This window comes from Theropithecus gelada, chromosome 7b (assembly GCF_003255815.1).
Source record: "Theropithecus gelada isolate Dixy chromosome 7b, Tgel_1.0, whole genome shotgun sequence".
In the NCBI taxonomy this organism is placed as follows: Eukaryota; Metazoa; Chordata; class Mammalia; order Primates; family Cercopithecidae; genus Theropithecus; species Theropithecus gelada.
The window spans coordinates 62,125,617-62,142,804 of NC_037675.1; the positions used below are offsets into that span (position 1 = coordinate 62,125,617).

Genomic DNA, 17,188 nt, shown 5'->3' on the forward strand with positions numbered 1-17,188 from the left:
CCCCTAGTGGCTCTTTTATTGTTTGTATAACTTCTGCAAGGTAGTCTCTTAGATTTTGATCTTTCATTGTTAATTCCTTGCAATTTACTGATTCTTCCCAGGTACATTACAATATTTAAAGATTTTCTTGATCTAGCATTTTTTAGACTATGTCATAAAAATGGAGGAGTCGCTTCAATTTTTTTTTGTGTTTTGGAAATCAGTGAATCCCTTATAAGTAAATAATACCATAATTTCCGCTGATATGCCTTGCTTAAGCTCATTTTCCAATCTTTCAAGCTCCCAATTTATCTTTCCCTGAAGTCTTAACAAGGATTTTGCATATTGTACCATTTTCTCCTGATCCTACTTCTCTGTAGTCATAAGAATTTAAGAATTGCATTTTTGGTTTGGTTACAAACCTGGTGTCAGGAAAACAGTATTTTAGGCTGGGCGCAGTGGCTCATGCCTGTAATCCCAGCACTTTGGGAGGCTGAGGTGGGTGGATCACTTGAGGTCAGAGTTTGAGACCAGCCTGGCCAACATGGTGAAGTCCCATCTTTACGAAATACAAAAAGTATTAACTGGATGTGGTGGTGTGTGCCTGTAATAATCCCAGCTACTCAGGAGGCTGAGGCAGGAGAATTGCTTGAACCAGGGAAGTGGAGGTAGCAGTGAGCCAAGATTGTGCCACTGCATTCCAGCCTGGACGACAGAGCAAGACTCCCTCTCAAAAAAAAAAAAAAAAAAAAAATAGAGAATGATGTTTTACACAGTAAGCAACTCTTTTCCTTGTATCATATATGAATTAGGTAAGAACAAGTAAACCAGTTAGATAATATTAAAAGCAATGATATGTAATATGTAGATTTTTTTGTTTTCTTAAAGATACAATAAAAGGGAAGAAGATTTTCCTAGTCTAAGAGAATACAATGACTTCCTGGAAGAAGTGGAAGAAATTGGTATGTTTTTAATTTGATGTATGCTAGCCTATAAGACCATGTGCTTTTATCTTTTAAATGCTTAGGAGAACATCTCACATAAAAACCTCTTAATAGGTTTAGTTGTGATAGCTAACATTTACCTAATTACTTTCTTTTGCACTTGAGTTGTGTTTGTCAAATTGAAGGCATACTTAGGTAAAGAACCTATTTAATATTTTGTCTCTGGAAAAATACGTTTAATAGAGGTAGTAACACTTTGTAGCTGGGGAGGAAGACTATATGGGTACATACATCTGTATGTTGATAACATGTTAGAGTAGTTTAAATGAAGGAAAGCATATTCTGATTTTTCAAAAATGGGGTTCCTATTAACCATATTTATAGTGACTAAAGCCATATGTTTATCATTATTTGTGCTTCTGTGGATATAGTAGTCTTAAAGTACTTTGAAGCAGTTGACTGTTGAAGTGGCATTCTATTAATCAGTGTTATTCTTGAATCAGAGGTTGGAGTAATCTTTGTGTCTTTTCTTTCTGATGTGTTTAGTCAAAAGGAAGATTTTGTCTAATGATTTCAGTTTTCTTAAAATTTCAGAGATGTTAAAAACTTTGGAAGTTGTTATATATTGATTTAAAAAAATGCTGCTTTTTAAAGTTGCAATAATTATTACTAAGTGCGGGTTTGGAAATGACACAAAGGTTATATACTGTGAAAATTAGAATGAGACTATGAAGATCAAACAAGAATCATTTTTATTCTTTCAAACTTGATAGGTAACTGTACTCAATATTTACTATTAAAAATAAGATTATAATAAATGAATCATTCTTTAGAAGATTAATACATGGTAAACTTAAAAAATTCACATTCCTAAAGAATAATAAATATTCTAATTCCTTTAATTTCTTTACTAGAAAATCCAGAAAATCTTTTTGTTTCAACTGTTACCTGAAACTTTTCTCATATGTCTAAGTTCATTTGTTATGCCATAGCAAAACATATGGAAAACATAATTTAGGGTTTCTCAGGGATCTTTCAGTGCCATAAGAGCCACTGCTTTTCCATTCTGTGCATACTCATTGCACTTTGTATGTTATCTTAGCATCATGAGTGACTATGGATTTTAGCTGAAAAGATGGTAGAATTGGGAGTGACAAGGCAAAGTGGAAAAGTTAGAGTGTAGACTGAGAAGAAAAACCAGAAAGAAATCTACAAGAACTGGGCAAGTATGAAGGTATGTAGAAATCTGGCTCTACATAGATGTTAAGTATAGGACAAGCTGTTGGATAGCAATTGGGAAGAAAAGTAGCTTACGTGTATTCTAAAGGTAATGTGATTAGTCAAAAGTCTGGTCAAGCAATAAAAGGAAAGGAGATTATAGGGGTTGCAGTACAAGTTGAATACATGTTCACAATTCTAAGCAGGCAGTCAGGATAACTAAAAGAAACTGATGTACAGAGAAGGTGAGGAATAGGTTTAGGGGATGAACTACAAGGAGATCTTGATTCTGGGATTAAGGTTCTGACTGAGCTGTGATTAAAAAAAAAAAAAAATATATATATATATATATATCTATCTTGCTCCAAGATAAATTAATTTGAAGGTATGGACAATATGGGGCCCATAATTGGTACTAGAATTGATAGGCAAGAGCAAGTCTGGATGTTAGAGGGATACAACATGTGATGCTTTCTTTACCAAAATATAGAAACTGTGGCTCAGACCATTTAATTTGAAAGTGATTCTGCTATTACGTATATTCATGAAGGACTGTCTTCAGTTGCAGTATCGGAAAACTCTCTTAACCAATTTCCACTTAATTGTCTCGTTGAAGTAACTGACATTCCCCAGTTCTTCCATAAAATGTACTCACTGATAACCACAGCATAATGAATGCATTGTGAATGCTGTCAACCTTCTTATGCCAGTTGTACTTGTCATTGTAGTTACGTAATTAAATACATATTTAAATATTATATGTAATTTAAATATTTAAAGTTAAATCGTGTGTAAAGTTGGGGAAAAACTTGTAAAACTCTAAAGGATTCTGCTTCTCAGGTTTTTAAGTCACTTCTTAAAAAGTGGAAATTGGCCAGGTACAGTGACTCACGCCTGTAATCACAGCACTTTGGGAGGCCAAGGCAAGAGGATTGCTTGAGCCCAGGAGTTTGAGATCAGCCTGGACAACATAATGAGACCTATCTCTACCAAAATTTAGAAAATTAGCTGGGTGTAGTGGCACACGCCTGTAGTCCCAGCTACTTGGGAGGCTGAGGTGGATCGCTTAAGTCTAGGAGTCCAAGGCTACAGTGAACCATGGTTGCGCCACTGCACTCCAACCTAGGCAACAGAGCATGACCATGTCTCAAAATACCAAAAAAACAGACAACAAAAAAGGAAACTGAACAATATAGATGACAATTATGGCCTATATAAGGAAGAAGCAAAACTCTAATTAAAGGCTAGAATTTGCTGTATGTCAGTAAGTTAGAGAATGACTATATACTTACTATGTATGTTTTAAGTTAAAGTATTTGAAGAGAGAGACAGGTGTATGTGTGTGTTTCCCTCCTTTAACAGACCTATTTAAATAATCAACTATAAATCCTCATTGTGTTGATTAAAGAGTGGTTCTACTCTATTTAAAGATATTGATGATTTTTGGGAAGTAACCTCTTGGATTTATAGTTTATTTTCTGAACTTCAGTTCAATTCAGTAAGTTTTTAAATTATGTTATGTGAACTGCTTTATTGATGGGGATATGTGGTATTGGTCCTCAATAAGCTCAGACTCTAAAGGGGGAGATAATTATGTTAACTAATAACTATAATTTAATGTGATAAGTCTTATAAATAGGCATTTATAAAATGCTATGGGAATACAGATAAAGCAATTAACCTAGAACTGGGAAATAGAGATATGGTTTGGTGAAGTTCAGAGAAGAGATGACATATGAGTTTGATCTTAAAAGAGGAAGAGGAGTTAACCAGATAGAAAGGGCTTAGGAAAACATTTGTAACAAAAGAAAAAGGCACCGAGATAGAAAAATGTGGGGCATGTTGGAGAATGAGCAAGTAGTCTGTTATAGGTAGATAAAACATGAGGGGTGACTAAAAATGAGGCCTGAAAAACAGGCTGGATTAAGGAGGCCTTAGTACCATAGACAACAAAAGCAAAAATAGACAAATGGGATTATATCAAACTAAAATACTTCCTCACAGCAAAAGAAACAAAAGAGTGAAGAGATAATCTACAGAGTGGGAGAAAATATTTGCAAACCAGAAATCTGATAAAGGGTTATTCTCTAAAATATATAAGGAACTCAACTCAGTAGCAAGATAATACTTCATTTAAAAAATGGACAAAGGACCTGAATAGACATTTCCCAAAAGAAGACATACGAGTGGTATATGAAAATGTGCTCGGCCGGGCACGGTGGCTCATGCCTGTAATCCCAGCACTTTAGGAGGCCGAGGCGGGCGGATCACGAGGTCAGGAGATCGAGACCATCCTGGCTAACACAGTGAAACTCCGTCTCTACTAAAAATACAAAAAATTAGCCAGGCGTGGTGGCAGGCACCTGTAGTCCCAGCTACTCGGGAGGCTGAGGCAGGGGAATGGCGTGAACCCGGGAGGCGGAGCTTGCAGTGAGCCGAGATCGTGCTACTGCACTCCAGCCTGGGTGATAGAGCGAGACTGTGTCTCAAAAAAAAAAAAAAAAAAAAAAAAAGAAAGAAAATGTGCTCAACACCACTAATCATCAGAGAAATGCCAATTAAAATCACAATGAGATATCATTTCACATCTGTTAGAATGGCTGTTATCAAAAAGATGAGATAAGTGTTGATGAGGATGTGGAGAAAAGGGAATCCTTGTATGCTGTTGGTGGGAATGTAAATTAGTACAGCCATTTTGGAGAACAGTATGGAAGTTCCTCAAATACTAAAAATAGAACTACCATATGATCCAGTAATCCCACTTCTGGGTCTGCAACCTATAGCCCTATTCACAATAGCTAAGATATGGAATCAATCTAAGTGTCCATCATTGGATGAATGGATAAAGAAAATGTGGTACATATACACCATGGAATACTTCAGCCTTAAAAAAGAAGGTAATTCTGTAATATGCAACAACATGGGTCAGGCTGGAGGACATTATGCTAAGTGAAATAAGTCAGTCACAGAAAGACAAATATGGCACGGTCTCACTTATATCTGAAATCTAAAAAAGTTGAACTTGGAGAAGTAGAGAGTAGAATGGTGGTTACCAGAGGCTGTGGGATGGATGGTGGGTGGGGAAAGGGGAGGTGGATGGAGTTAATCAGGTAAACACTGGAGAATAGGCAGTATTTTTTATTATTTTGTTGGCTAAAGGATATGAAATTTCAAATAGACAGGAGGAATGAGTTTTTGAGGTCTGTTGCACAGCATGGTGACCATAATTAATAATAATGTATATTTCAAAATTGCTAAAAGAATAGATTTCCAGTGTCCTTGCTACAAAAAAATAAGCATGTACATTAATTAATTAGATAAAATAGTTCCACAGTGAATACGAATATCAGAACATCACATTGTACCCCGTAGATATTTACAATTATTATTTGTCAACTGAAAAAAAAGAGGGCTTTGTAAACCAGGCTGTCAGTTAAGATTTTATCCTGTGGCTAAGAGGAGATACTAAAGAGTGAGAAATGACTTTTCAAGGGGCCATTACAGTAATTTGGATGAGAAATAATGAGGGCTTGGAGTAGATAGTAACAGTGGGTATAGATAGAGGATATTTTAGACGCAGAATATTTAAGTGGTTGATTTGATGTAGGAAGTGTGTTAGAGAGAGTAGGCAAGGATAAATTAAAATATTATGACCCGACCGCATGCAGTTGTATGGTGTTAATCAGGTAAACACGGAAGAATAGGCAGTATTTTCTATTATTTTGTTTTGTTGGGTGAAGCGTGTGCAGAAATGAGAGATGAAGTAAAAACTTTAGTTTTAGACCTGTGAAGTTTTGTTACAGTGCGGCTTCACCACTTAGTTGTATGGCATTGTTCTGTTTGTCATCATATAAATAAAACTTATTTATTTATTTTTTTTTGAGACGGAGTTTTGCTCTATTGCCCAGGCTGTAGTGCAGTGGCGTGATCTCGGCTCACAGCATCCTCCGCCTCCCGGGTTTAAGCAATTCTCTGCCTCAGCCTCCCAAGTAGCTGGGATTACAGGCGCCCACCACCATGCCTGGCTAATTTTTTTTGTATTTTTAGTAGAAATGGGGTTTCACCATCTTGGCCAGACTGATCTTGAACTCCTGACCTTGTGATCCACCCGCCTCGGCCTCCCAAAGTGCTGGGATTACAGGCATGAGCTACCACACCTGGCCAAAACTTCCTTTAAAAATCTTGTTTCAATAGCTTTCTATTTTGTGTTTTATTCATACTTTTAAAGATAATTAGTTAGATGTCTGTGATATCTGTATTGACTATTTATGTTAATCGGAAGTATAAAATGTTAATTAAATGGACATTTACTAAGTACCAGACTGAGCTATACACACATTATCTCACATAATTTTTGAAACGCTAAGAGACAGGCATTTTTATTCCTATTTTGCATTTGGAGAAGAGGCACAGAGAGCTTAAGTATTGTGCCCAAGATTGCGTTGCTAGTAAAGAATGGAGCCAAATTGTAAATATAGGATTTTCTTACTCTCTGAGTCTAGAACACGGAGTTCTATGGAATTATTAGAGATGAGAGAAAAAAGGTAGGTTGGGGCCATATTTTGAAGGATATTAAAGACATTTGAACTCAATCTTATAGGTAGAAGGGTGTTGTTGAAGATAAATGTTTAAGTCTGGAGTGACAGGACTAGAGTTAGTAGGGTGCCTCAGAGGGTCAGTGTTTGAGGATTCATAAATTGGAGATTGAGGTAATTTTGTTGCATAAATTTCATTATGAATCTTTTGAACATGAATATAAAAATGAAAACGTTATAATTTTGAATAATAGCATCAGACATTTTCAATAGAAGGGGCACACATGAAGATGGACTTTCTTATGGCATTAACAATAGGCTCTTTTCTGTGGTTATGACAATCTATACATAAAATTCTTGTTCCTTATGGCTCCAGGGATTATCTCAAAGGTTTATTCTTAGTTTCATAATGAACAGATTATTCTTTTGGTGCAAAACAGATTATTCTTTTGGTGCAGAGAATTCTTATTTTAAAAGGGTGAGAAAGTCCTAAGGGCTTTTTAAAATAAATTCTGGATGTCAAAAAGACTTCAAAATTGTACTTAAATAACATTAAATCTTTCAGAAAATACAATAGGCTTTTTGTTTGCTTTTAATACTTGACTAAAGGCAGGTCAATATCTGAGCTAAACTAGTAAACAGATAAAGGGTCAAATGATTGTTATAGCAAATTAGCTTCTATTCCTTTTTCTTCACGGCTGTTGTACCAACCTGATTCATTGGGTATGAATGAGACCTGCTTCATCTGAAAACTTTTAAAAATAGCAATTCACTTTTATGGTTCTTTTCTTACTTTTTAAAGGAAGAGGTTTATATTATCAGATTATGATTTGCATTTATTATTGCTGTTACCTTTGCTTCTAAATTAAAATATGAAACAAAGTATTTTACTTTTATTGGAATTCATAAAGTTTTCTTTTTTAAATTTTTATTTATTCATTTATTTTTTAGAGATAGGGTCTCACTCTGTCTCCTAGGCTAAAGTGCATTGGTACCATCGTAGCTCACTGTAGTCTGAAACTCCTGGGCTCAAGTAATCCTCCTGCCTCTACCTCCCAAGTAGCTAGAACTACAGGTGTATGCCACCACACTTGGTTAAGTTTTTAATTTTATTTTTTTGGTAGAGATGGGGCCTCATTATTTTGACCAGGCTGGTCTCAAACTCCTGACCTCAAGTGATCCAGAACTCATAAAGTTTTTAATAAGCATAAAAGAAATTGTTTGTATAAAAACAGATTAATTTCACTTAAGATTTAAGTTTACCTATTTTTGGGCTCTAATGTAAAAGTTAAAATCAGTAGTAAACTGTCTAGTTTGCTAATAAACAGTGTTTTTTTAAACTGCTTTAAACATATTAGTAGAGTTCTACATGGGGTATCAATTTGACCACTTACTTTTCAGTAGATTCATACCGTAAGAAACCAAGATTATTTAGTCCTGTCGTTTTGAACCTTCCTCCTTTGCCATGTTCAAATCTGTAATTATAAAGGTTATTTTAATTAAATCTATAATTATAAAGGTAATTATAAATGTTGGGTATTAGTTTATTTTTTTCTCTCATGATAATTCAACAAGTATTTCTTTAGCCCTTACCAGATGAGAAGTTTTTTCTTTTTTTCTTTTTTTTAAAAAGTAGACTTTTTTTAAGTGAAGTTTTAGATTCATAGCAAAATTGAGCAGAAAATACAGAGAGTTCCTATATATCTCTTCCCTCTACATGTGCACAGTGCACAGCCTCCCCGACTATTAACATCCTGCACCAGAGTGGTACATTGTTACAATCAATGAACCTACATTGACATATGATTATCACACAAAGTCTGTAGTTTACACTAGGATTCATTTTTGGTGCTGTACAGCCTGTGAGTTTTGACAAACATATAATAATGTGTATCTATCATTATATCATATAGAGTCATTTTTAACAGTCCTAAAAATCCTCTGTGTTTTTCTGTGTGTTTATTCCTCCCTACCCCAACCCCTGGCAAACACTGTTCTTTTTAGTTTTTATAGTTTTGACTTTTCCAGAATGTTATATAGATGGAATCATACAGTATGTAGCCTTTTCAGATTGGCTTCTTTCACTTAGCAATATGCGTTTAAAGCTCCTCTGTGTCTTGGCTTTATAGCCTATTTCTTTTTAGTGCTGAATAATATTACATTTTTTTTTAATCTACTGAAGGATGTCTTGGTTGCTTCCAAATTTTGGCAATGATTAATAAAGCGGCTGTAGCCATTCATGTGTGGGTTTTTGTGTGAACATATGTTTTCAATTCATTTGGGTAAATACCTAGGTGCTTGATTGCCAGATTATATGATAGAGTGTGTTTAGTTTTGTTAGAAACTAGGAAACCGTCTTCCAAAGTGGCTGTACCATTTCGCATTCCCCACAGCAAGGAACGAGAGTTCCTGTTGCTCCAGCTCTGCACCAGCATTTTATGTTGTCATTGGAGTTTTGCCATTCTAATAGGAGTACATAGAAGTAGTGGAAGTAATAATAAAGATGAATCAGACCTAGAAACTGCCCTCAAAACTTAGACGATTCTTTTAGTCTAAGTTTTGGTGCCAGTTATCCTTCTAATAGGTCAGACAAGATGTGCATATTGAAAATCATTATACAAGGTAGAAAGTGGGTAAACACCAGCAGAGCGATATTAGATAATGTATTGTAAGCATTCAGGGATGGAGAGATTGTAACTGCAAAGTGTCTCATAAGGAGAAGCTGGTGATTAAAATGGGTACAGAAGGGTGAGTCATATGTGGATATTCACTGTTGTTCTGGGTTGAGGTTGGTACTGAGATGAGCCCTGTGGGTAGGGAACAGTTTAATCACAGGTATGGAAATGGGAAAGTGTAGGGGCATACAAATGCCCCTGCTAGGTAGCATTGGTTTTCAGGCATTGAGAGAAATGACACAACTAGTTTTGTAGGCATTGTAGATAAAAGTTCAGGTTTGGAATCAGATAGCCTAGGTTAATGGCTGGGCATGGTGGCTCACATCAGTAATCCCAGCACTTTGGGAGGCCAAGGCAGGTGGATTACTTGAGGCCAGGAGTTCAAGACCAGCCTGGCCAACATGGCGAAACCCTGTCTCTACTAAAATACACAAAAATTAGCCAGGCATGGTGGTGCACGCCTGTAATCCAAGCGACTTGGGAGGCTGAGGTTGGATCTGGTAGATGTTGGGGATGGTGAGAGTTGTGAAAAAAAATCATTGGATTTGGTTGCTCAGAGGATGGCCTATTAAATACAAGAGGTAGATTGTGAGTGGTTGGTAAAGATAGTGGAATCACCATTTTAACTAAGGATCAGAGGTACCTTTTTGAGAGTGCTGCTTGTCTGGAGCCTCCCTCTGACTGTTTTGTGTCAGGACTAGAGTGTGATTTATGAAGATTGTCCCACATTGCATCCTAGCCAGATTCCCTGACTTACTTTCTTTTCCACTTTATGTTAAAAAACTGGAGAAGTTGCTAGAGGATAATTGCTTCTCATTTTCTCTCAATTCTTCCAGATTTAAAATTGCATATGATAAAACTGAATAGACTTTTGCCTTTATACCTAAATGAGCCTGGATTTTCAACAGTGATTATGAGAAATTGATGTTCTGAAATACGTTGGCCTCTTGAGAAGACAAAAATGAAATTATAGATCAAATTGGTCATCTGAGTCTGTTTGATGGCTTTACTCAACAAAACAAGCAACTCTGTGTTGGTCCTCCAGTATTACTTTTTAACTCTTATAAGCTATTAAAGGAAAGAGTGAGATGGGGAAGCAATCTGTAGAAACCCAAGGGATAGAGCAGAGTTATTTAGGGTAGATCCGTCTTGTTTGTAGGACAAGAAGCAGGAAGCAGTGGTAAGTAATTGGAGAAGGGTTGGAAAGGCTAATAATGGATGCAGAAAGATTACAAGGGAAGCTTGAATTGAATTATGGAATAGGAGAGTCTTACTGATATGGATTGCTCCATATGAATTTATATATAGCAAGAGGGTCTTTTTTAAAATTGTTCAGAGTATTATAGTAACTTTGATTTACATATAGAAAATTAGAAGGGAATATGGCATTTATAATTTAAATTATTTTGATTTGGAATTATAAAAAGAGAGTTCTAATTCACAGAAAATTTAGTAGTATCTAAACGTGTCTCAGTAGTTCTCTTAAATTCTTTTAGTCTAAGTTTTGGTGCCAGTTTATCCTTTATTTTTCTTCTTAAGTTCCAACTCTTTTATTTCATACGTTTCTAGAGCTAGACTACAAGGTTTGGAATCAGGTTTGGAGGTAATTCAAGCCTGTGCCTACTCATGTTGGAGACCAGTGGAATGGGGATAAAACCTGTTTTTTGTTTGATATCAATTATACAAATATATGATTTTTAAACTCTTTTTAAAATTCTGACTACTGTAGTAGATTCCAGACTTACTCTTTATATTAAAAAAATTTAAACAGTATTTTGTATGCTTTTAAAGCTAGAGAGGGGACTATAAAAATCAGATCTAATTAAGTATGGCAAGCACATATCTTAGGTTTTCTGGAGTGATCCTGACATTTAGGTATTTTGTGCGAGTCAGACAGTCTGTCCTTGTATTTGGCTTGGAAAACATGGTTGCCGTAACTAGAGCTAGTCTCTAAAATAGGTAGCTGATTAAAAGGTCACAAATAGAGCTATAAAGAATGACATCCTAACAAATGAGTCTCTGTGGTATTTATTTTTTATTATCTACTCAAGATTTATATTAAAAGTATTTTTCATCTCATTGTTTTCTTTCTAATGCAGTTTTCAACTTGACCAACAATGTGGATTTGGACAATACCAAAAAGAAAATGGAGATATATCAAAAGGAAAACAAAGATGTTATTCAGAAAAATAAATTAAAGCTGGTCGGTGGCTAAGTATTTTCTTCTTTTGTCTTAGAAACAAATGTTTCCAGGCTGGGCGCGGTGGCTCAAGCCTCTAATCCCAGCACTTTGGGAGGCCGAGACGGGCGGATCACGAGGTCAGGAGATCGAGACCATCCTGGCTAACACGGTGAAACCCCGTCTCTACTAAAAAATACAAAAAACTAGCCGGGCGAGGTGGCGGGCGCCTGTAGTCCCAGCTACTCGGGAGGCTGAGGCAGGAGAGTGGCATGAACCCGGGAGGCGGAGCTTGCAGTGAGCTGAGATCTGGCCACTGCACTCCAGCCTGGGTGACAGAGCGAGACTCCGTCTCAAAAAAAAAAAAAAAAAAAAAAAAAGAAACAAATATTTCCACATGATACTTTAAAAAGACATCTTCCTTTAAACCAGTTACATTTACAAAAAATGTCGCTGAAATTTAGACCAGAAATATGAATATACACTGTAGAGGTATGTAGGTAGGCAGGCACACATTACTACAGCAAAAACCACTTTGACAGCATTATGTTAGACTGTGCTTTCTTAAGGAAATGGATCCATAAGATAGGTGATTGTTAACACTAGTTTTGCCTGCTTGTATAATTTTCCGGTAAGTGAGCATTTGGACAGTGGTCACAAAACAATGGAGGCTCATTTTTATCCTTGAACACTAATTTCTTTAAAGGAGGGAGTAAACCCAGACAGACGTTGATGGAGCTCCCAAGAGGGAGATAAAACAAGGACACTATTTATTAGAAACTAAAATGAATTCATGATTAGGTCAGAGGAACACATTTGTCAACTAAGCTTAACTTTGGTTTCTCAATTAGTTACCTTTTTTGTTTTACTGAAATAGTATCATTGCTAGATATAAATATGATTTTGGTTTGTTTTAGTTGATCTCATGTTGAAGTTTGTTTTGAAAGTATCTCGGCCGGGCGCGGTGGCTCATGCATGTAATCCCAGCACTTTGGGAGGCCGAGGCAGGCGGATCACAAGGTCAGGAGATCAAGACTATCCTGGCAAACACGGTGAAACCCCATCTCTACTAAAAATACAAAAAAAAAATCAGCCGGGCGTGGTGGCGGGCGCCTGTAGTCCCAGCTTCTCAGGAGGCTGAGGCAGGAGAATGGCATGAACCCGGGAGGCGGCAGGACTTGCAGTGAGTGGGGATTGTGCCACTGCACTCCAGCCTGGGCGACAGAGAGAGAGACTCCGTCTCGAAAAAAAAAAAAAAAGAAAATATCTCAGGAGTCATTATTATTAAATGTATTAAAATGTATTCTATAAAGAAAAAAGAATTGTATGCATACAAAGGATCAATTGTCTAATTTATACACTTTAGCTATCATTTATATAGTACAGTTTGACTTTCTAGTTGTAGGGAAAAGCAGAGGTAATTATGTTTGAGATACTTTATCAGGATTTTGTAATTAGTGAAAAGGATACAAGCATATTTGGATCACATAGCATATATTTTCATATTGTATTTAGAAGAGACTTCTTCCTTATAGTCTTATAGTGCTTTGTATCAGCATTTCTTTCCTGCTGTAAAACTCTCAATGAATTGATACTACATTTTCATTCCATTCATACCTAGTCTAGCTTTCTTTAAAAGTATCTTATTTCTGAGAGCATCAGTATGTCATTAATGTTACTCTCTTTGCCTAGTAACCTTCTCTGGGAACATCAGAAGATACATGCAGAATAGGTATGCATAGATAAAATGTTTCATTAACCCCAAGTGTTGGGATTACAGATGTGAGCCACCACTTTTATCATGAAAGGGCCTTACATTTTATCAAAGCCTTTTTCTGCATGTATTGATAAGATTATGTGATTTTAATTCTTTATTTTGTTAATGTATATTAATTGATTTTGTATGTCAAACCGTCTTTCCATCCCAAGGATAATTCCCTCTTGGTTATGTTGTATGATCCTTTTAATGTGCAGTTAGATTCAGTTTATAAGTATTTTGCTGAGGATTTTTGCATTTTTGTTCATCAGGGATTTTGGCTCGCAGTTTTTTTTCCTTGTGGTGTCTTTGTCTGGTTTTAGCATCAGGGTAATAATGCTGGCTTCATAAAACGAGTTTGGAAGTGTCCCTCTCTTCAATTTTTTAGAAAAGTTTGAGAAGGATTGATATTAATTCTTCTTTAACTGTTTGGCATTATTCACCACTACAGCTTTTTCTCTGTTAGGAGGCGTGATGACTGATTCAGTGTCCATACTAGTTCTAGGTCTTTTCAGATTTCCTATTTCTTCATAATTTGGTCTTAGTAGGTTGTATGTTTCTAGGAATTTGTTCATTTCTTCTAGATTAACTGAAGTGTATAATTGTTGGTGTGTAATTGTTCATAGTAGTCTCATGATCCTTTTATTTCTGTGGCATCAGTTGTAATGTCTCCTCTTTCACTTCTGATTTTGAGTCTCTCTTTCATAGTCTTGCAAAGAGTTTGTCAATTTTATCTTTTCAAAAAAACTTAATTTTGTTGATTTTTTTCTGTTCTTTTTCTATTTTCTATTTATTTTTGCTCTAATCTTTGTTATTTATTTTAATACTTTGTTCTGCTAACTTTGAGCTCAGTTTGTTACTAAATTTCTAGCTCCTTGAGACGTAAAGCCAGGTTGTTATTTGAGATCTTTCTTCTCTTTTAAAGTAGGTGTTTATCACAAGAAACTTCCTTCTTAGTACTGCTTTTTCTGTATCCCTTGAGTTTTGGTATGCTATGTTTTTGTTTGTGTTTGACCTGAGGTATTTTCTAATTTCCTTTTTGATTTCTTTGACCCAATGATTTTTTGAGTTTATTGTTTAATTTTCACATATGTGCATATTTGTGAATTTTTCCAGTTTTCCTTCTGCTATTGATTCCTGGTTTTATTCCATTGTGGTCAGGAAAGATACTTGGTATGATTTCAGTCTTCTTAAATTTGTTAAGACTTGTTTTGTGACCTAACTTGTGACCTATTCTGTAGAAAGTTCTGTATGTGCTTGGGAAGAATGTGTATTCCGCTGCTGTTGAGTGGAATAACAACTAACAGACATATACAGAACTATAAAGTTGTTTCAAGACTTCTGTTTCCTTATTGATCTTCTTTCTGAAAGTTCCATCCATTATTGAATGTGAGTTAAGTCTCCTACTGTTACTATATTGCTATTTCTCCCTTTAGTTGTCAGTTTGCTTTATATATTTAGTTGTTTATAATTGTTATAATTTTCTATATGTTGACCCTTTTATCATTATATAATGTTCTTTGTCTCTTTTGACAGTTTTTTAATGAAAGTCTATTTCGTCTCTTACTATGTTCTTTGTTTCAGTGAATGGTGCCAGCATTCATCTAAGTGTTCAATCCATATTTGGTCAGTGTTTATATTCTGTTGAAGATCACTCATGTTTTAAGCCTCATCCCTACTGTAATTAGATTATTACTGTATTTAGGGCTCTTATTTCTATTCTTTCTTTCTTTCTTTTTTTTTTTTTTTTTTGAGACGGAGTCTCGCCCTGTTGCCCAGGCTGGAGTGCAATGGCATGAACTTGGCTCACTGCAACCTTCATCTCCTGGGTTCAAACGATTCTTCTGCCTCAGCCTCCCAAGTGGCTGGGATTACAGGCATGTGCCACCATGCCTGGCTAATTTTTTGTATCTTTAGCAGAGACAGGGTTTCACCATGTTGGCCAGGCTGATGTCAAACTCCTGACCTTGTGATCCACCTGCCTTGGCCTCCCAAAGTGCTGGGATTACAGGCACGAGCCACTGCATAGGGCTCTTATTTCTTATCTGGATTATTTGAATATACTTCTAACTATTCCTCCTATTGTCAGTCTTGAATCCAATTGATCTTTATGTATACCTTTCTGTTTCTAGTCATCTTTTTAAACTCATCCCTCAAATTCCCTTAATATGTTCCCAGTGGCCTTAGTATAGCAAAATCCACTAGTATGGTATAACAGAATAGTTGTTCTGTTTAATAGTAACATGTCTACATGAAATAAAGTAAATTCTATTTCCCTCGATATGGAATTGCTACATTATTAAATAATAAGTGACTAGTGTGTTTTATGCTTCCAATAAAGAAAGTATTAGAGTGTGGTGTATGATTGCTCTTGGCTCCCAAATTTATTCCATGCCATATATAAATTTTTGTTTTAGACTCGAGAACAGGAAGAACTGGAAGAAGCTTTAGAAGTGGAACGACAGGAAAATGAACAAAGAAGATTATTTATACAAAAAGAAGAACAACTGCAGCAGATTCTAAAAAGGAAGAATAAGCAGGCTTTTTTAGATGAGCTGGTATGTATTAATGCTAATTGTGATTGTAAAAAACATTCTTCAGGATTTACCTTTCCTAGTAGGCTGAATGATGGCATTTAAAGGGCATTTCCAGTATTTGTAATCTGGTTCACCTTTAGTTTTGTTGGTTATGTATTGATATCAGTGTATTTATTGCTGAATAAGAGGTTGCCCCCCACCCACACTGAACAATGTATTTTTATGTTCACAATTCTGAGGGTTAGGAATTTAAGTGGTTCTTTTGGGCTTCTCCGCGTCCCTAATGTATTCTCAGGACACCTCTCCATGTGGTTTTGATAGCGCCAGGAGGCAGCCAAATGCCTAGGCAGATAGGGTCGGGTACCCGGAGAAACCCCACCTCCATGTCGAAGACAGTTTAAAATCTGAAAGCCAAGCTACAAGTTAAATCCTTGGACCAGATTGAGAACTTGTCCTCCTCTTTGGTGTGCTTTCCTCTGATTGATCCCCACTCTTCACCTATTTTATATATGCCTACCCTTTCCTAATTGGTTTTCTACACTGTCATGCCCACCTTTGGGTAGTGTCTTCACTTCAGCCTTTTTGCATACTCATAAGCCAATTCAGCACATACTCCTCATCCTGTGCCTATAAAGACCCCAGACTCAGTAACTAGAGAAAGAGACAACCTGACTTTGGGGAAGACGACCTGCCCTTCCTCTGCCCTCTCCAGCTCCCCTCTCTGCTAAGAGCTGTTTTCGTCACTTAATAAAATTATCGCCTTCACCATCTTTAACCATCCCTGTGACCTCATTCGTCTTGGATGCCAGACAAGAGCTTGGGACCCACCGAGTGTCAGTACCCAGAAAAGCTGCCACACTGGCACTTTGTCCTTGCTGGTGGAGAGCAGCTGCCCCAGGTGACAAGGTCAGAAGCCAACTGAGCTGCTAACACACTGCCGTCTGATGGCGGAACTAAAGGAGCACTATAACACCTCCCCTGGGGCTTTTGGGTTGTGGGCACCCTCACCTGGGCACTGCCACGTTCCCCTTGAGGCAACATGCCTGGTCTGGCTGTGGGCCCCACATGGAGTTTGCTTCTGTGTCTATGCCTGGAGCAGATGGCTGGGTCCTGCACTTGCTTGCTTGTGCCTGGTCTGACTGTGGGCCCCACACAAAACTTGTTCCTGTGTTGGTGCTTGGAGCAGCCAGCTAGATCTGCACTGACTCACCCATGTGCTCCCTCCCACATGGGGTTGGGTGCAGTGGGTCTAGTAGAGGGGAGTCCTTACCGTGAATCTAGTGAAGGGGCTGACTACATCAGAAACTGCATCAATTTCTGTAACATTGTGATTGTACTTCTCACATGTTGGCTCAGGGTTACAAG

At 36.8% G+C, this 17,188-nt stretch overlaps 1 protein-coding gene across 3 annotated transcripts in view; it reads left to right on the forward strand.

The window, feature by feature from the left end:
• MNAT1 (MNAT1, CDK activating kinase assembly factor) overlaps positions 1-17,188 on the forward strand; it is a 240,507-nt gene that overhangs the window by 65,319 nt on the left and 158,000 nt on the right. For all 3 annotated transcript variants that reach the window (XM_025392771.1, XM_025392772.1, XM_025392773.1), the window contains exons 3-5: positions 868-941; positions 11,451-11,554; positions 15,704-15,844. In XM_025392771.1, coding sequence (XP_025248556.1) covers positions 868-941; positions 11,451-11,554; positions 15,704-15,844 — 319 coding nt within the window. The remainder of the gene's footprint in view (positions 1-867; positions 942-11,450; positions 11,555-15,703; positions 15,845-17,188) is intronic.